At 28.6% G+C, this 2717-nt stretch overlaps 2 protein-coding genes across 2 annotated transcripts; one reads left to right on the top strand and one right to left on the bottom strand.

Annotated features, from left to right (window-relative positions):
- Nucleotides 1-4: 4 nt before the first annotated feature.
- On the top strand, nucleotides 5-1551 carry LOC105564248 (the record flags this gene model as incomplete). Its single annotated transcript, XM_012016488.1, has 4 exons — nucleotides 5-59; nucleotides 138-321; nucleotides 421-593; nucleotides 1125-1551. Coding segments are annotated over 4 exons (624 nt in total), but the record flags the coding sequence as incomplete, so codon positions are not given.
- Nucleotides 1552-1603: 52 nt separating this feature from the next.
- Nucleotides 1604-2711, bottom strand: LOC105564239. Its single transcript, XM_012016476.1, has 2 exons — nucleotides 2428-2711; nucleotides 1604-2305 (listed from the first exon to the last, which is right to left on the bottom strand). The coding sequence occupies exons 1-2, from the start codon at nucleotides 2638-2640 to the stop codon at nucleotides 1610-1612; spliced, it is 909 nt and encodes a 302-aa protein (XP_011871866.1). The 5' UTR covers nucleotides 2641-2711; the 3' UTR covers nucleotides 1604-1609.
- Between the last annotated feature and the right edge of the window lie 6 nt (nucleotides 2712-2717).

Raw genomic sequence — 2717 nt, 5'->3', positions numbered from 1 at the left:
GCTTAGAAGTCCATTAATTGTAAAAGAAGCATGGCTGGAAGTAGCAAAAGAATTAGATGGTAATATTGATTTTAATTAAAAAAATTTTTTATTATAAAAAGATATTTTAATAAATATGTATATATATATATATTCAGATAAATTTGAGGTTGAGAATATAAAGAAACGTTGGCGAAATCTTAGAGATTCTTACAAGAAAGCAAGAAAGAAGGCAACAGCTTATATACCTAGTGGCTCAGCAGCATCAGCATCAGACAACGATGACAGTTTTCGGTTTTATGATCAAATGACATTTTTGAACGACTCAATAAATTCTAGACCGTAAGTAAGAGTTTAAAGATAATATTTAAATAAGAATAAATTGTAATACAATTCAACTTTACATTATATTTATTAAAAAATCTTACTTTAATATTGCAGTACAAAGAGCAATATCTCACAAGATTCATGTGATTCCTTCAACCTCAACGAAGTAAGCAACTCTGATGCACTTTCTACTGCAAATGGACAATCTATTGACATGGATTCCATTGGTGAAACATCAGGACATAGCAGCTCATTTGATCATAACCAGTTTAAAGAGCACACTAAACGTAAGCTATTTTTAAGAAATTATAAATTTCATATGTTATAATTTTAGAAACAGTTCATTTTACTTTCAAAAGACAATTCTGAATCTCATTAGGATTTGAATAAAGGTACATGAGTTTAATAGTTTTAAACAATTTGTTAAATTAAAATTAGCTATCAAAAGCTATAAGATACTTATTAGTTTCAAACTTTGAAAACTGTACAGAGTCTCGCTGTTTGAATAAAGATAAGTGACTGTCTTATACTTAAATAAATAAAATAAAACTACTTCTAAAGAGCTGTTGAAAACATGAACCTTTATTCGAATCCTATAAATATGACTCAGAACAGCTTTCGAAGAATACCTAGAAATCATTGTTCATTTTAAGATAATAAGATACTCGTAACTTTGAAAACTAGTCTCATTAGAGTTAAACATTACGATTTAAAACAAAATAATTTTTGTATTTATAACAATGATTCAAATATAAAAATATTTTTGTATTTATTAATAATAATTTATAATGTAATGAAATACATTCATAATATTTCAGGCACAAGGAAACAATCGGTTGATGCTGAATTTAAACAAAGCATTGTACAAATTTTATCAGACGCTAATAAACGAGATAATGATGGTATTGAAGGCTTTCTAATGCAACTAGGTGCAATTATGAATAAATTGCCTTATAGAGACAGAAGAATACTTGAAAAAGATATTATGAATTTAGCATTTGAAGCAGAAGAAAAGACGGGCATTCTATAATATTGATTTTCATACAAACTTTTTATTTACTTTTAATTTGGTAGAAGACAAATTATAATACTTAACCCTCTGGTAGTAGACTATCAGAATTTAGTTTTTTATTTTTAATTTAATTTAAATTTTTTTAAATTACGTCTGGGTCTGTTAGACCCAGTCTACTACCAGAGGGTTAATTCTAATACATAAAATTTATTTTTTTGTTTAATACAATATTTTATGTTTATATATTTTATTATACATTTTGTATTAAATTACTTGTAATAAATATTTTGCTTAAAACTCATTATTCGCTGCTTTCTCCCATTGCCATTCCACAGCACCTTCATTAACAAAATAATTCGTAAATCTTTCTCTATATTCATTGGATAAACTACTTGAAATAAGATTATTCATATTATAATTTGACAGATTTCTCATTCCAAGCGATGTACACTGTCTATCGCTATTATACATTAAATAACGTCTTTCTTGAGGGCGTTTTTCAAGTTCTTTACTTATGATGTAGTTGTGTAAGCAAATAGTGGCAAGTACCATCTTCTCAACTTTTGAGACGTATGTATTAATAGGCCTCCGAAAAATTCGCCATCTCGCTGCAAGTATGCCAAAAGCACTTTCGACCACGCGTCTTGCTCTACTATGTCGATAATTATATACTTTTTTTCTTAAATCAAGTTGGGAACTTCTTGCATAAGGACGCATTAGATATGGAGATAGTGGATATGCTTCATCGCCTAGTAACACGAACGGCAATTTATATTGACCAAAAGTTGAAGGTTCAGGAACATTCAATGTGTTAGCTTCTAGTCTTGATTTAATTGCACTATTAGCAAACACTCCAGCATCACTACGACGACCTTCTGCTCCTACATCTACTAAAATAAATCTATAATTTGCATCTGCAACTGCAGTAAGATTTAAACTGTGATCTTTTTTATAATTGTAATAAATGGAACCGCTATGTGGGGGTGCCTGAAATTTAAATAAAAAATTTTTTTTCCAAATATTTCTTAAAATACAATCTTAAAATATAAAATTTATTATTTTATATTGCAAGAGATGTATTGATTAATAAAAAGAATAATATATTTTACCTCTATCACAATATGTTTCCCATCTATGGCTCCAAGACAGTGAGGAAAATTCCATATTTTTTCAAAATCTTTTGCAATATTTATCCATTCATTTTTGCTTGGAAGTGACAAGACTATATCTTTTAACTTATCCCAGATTTCGGAGCAAACTTCATGAACTATATGTGAAACAGTATTTGGAGCAACTCGAAAGGCATATCCTATAGATCTCATGCTATCTCCACTTGCTAGATATCTTAAACAAATCTGTAATCTTGTATGAGCAGGAATTGGTTCCCGAACATACAATT

This window comes from Vollenhovia emeryi, unplaced genomic scaffold (genome assembly GCF_000949405.1).
Source record: "Vollenhovia emeryi isolate VEMERY1.0 unplaced genomic scaffold, V.emery_V1.0 DF944063.1, whole genome shotgun sequence".
In the NCBI taxonomy this organism is placed as follows: domain Eukaryota; kingdom Metazoa; phylum Arthropoda; class Insecta; order Hymenoptera; family Formicidae; genus Vollenhovia; species Vollenhovia emeryi.
This window is presented reverse-complemented; position numbering and strand designations above follow the sequence as displayed.

Excerpts from the sequence above, each read along its gene's own strand:
- LOC105564239 (XM_012016476.1), bottom strand. The coding sequence starts at position 2,640 with ATGAGATCTATAGGATATGCCTTTCGAGTTGCTCCAAATACTGTTTCA. Across the intron at positions 2,306-2,427 it reads GGAAACATATTGTGATAGAG|GCACCCCCACATAGCGGTTC; the intron begins GTAAAATATATT and ends TTTAAATTTCAG.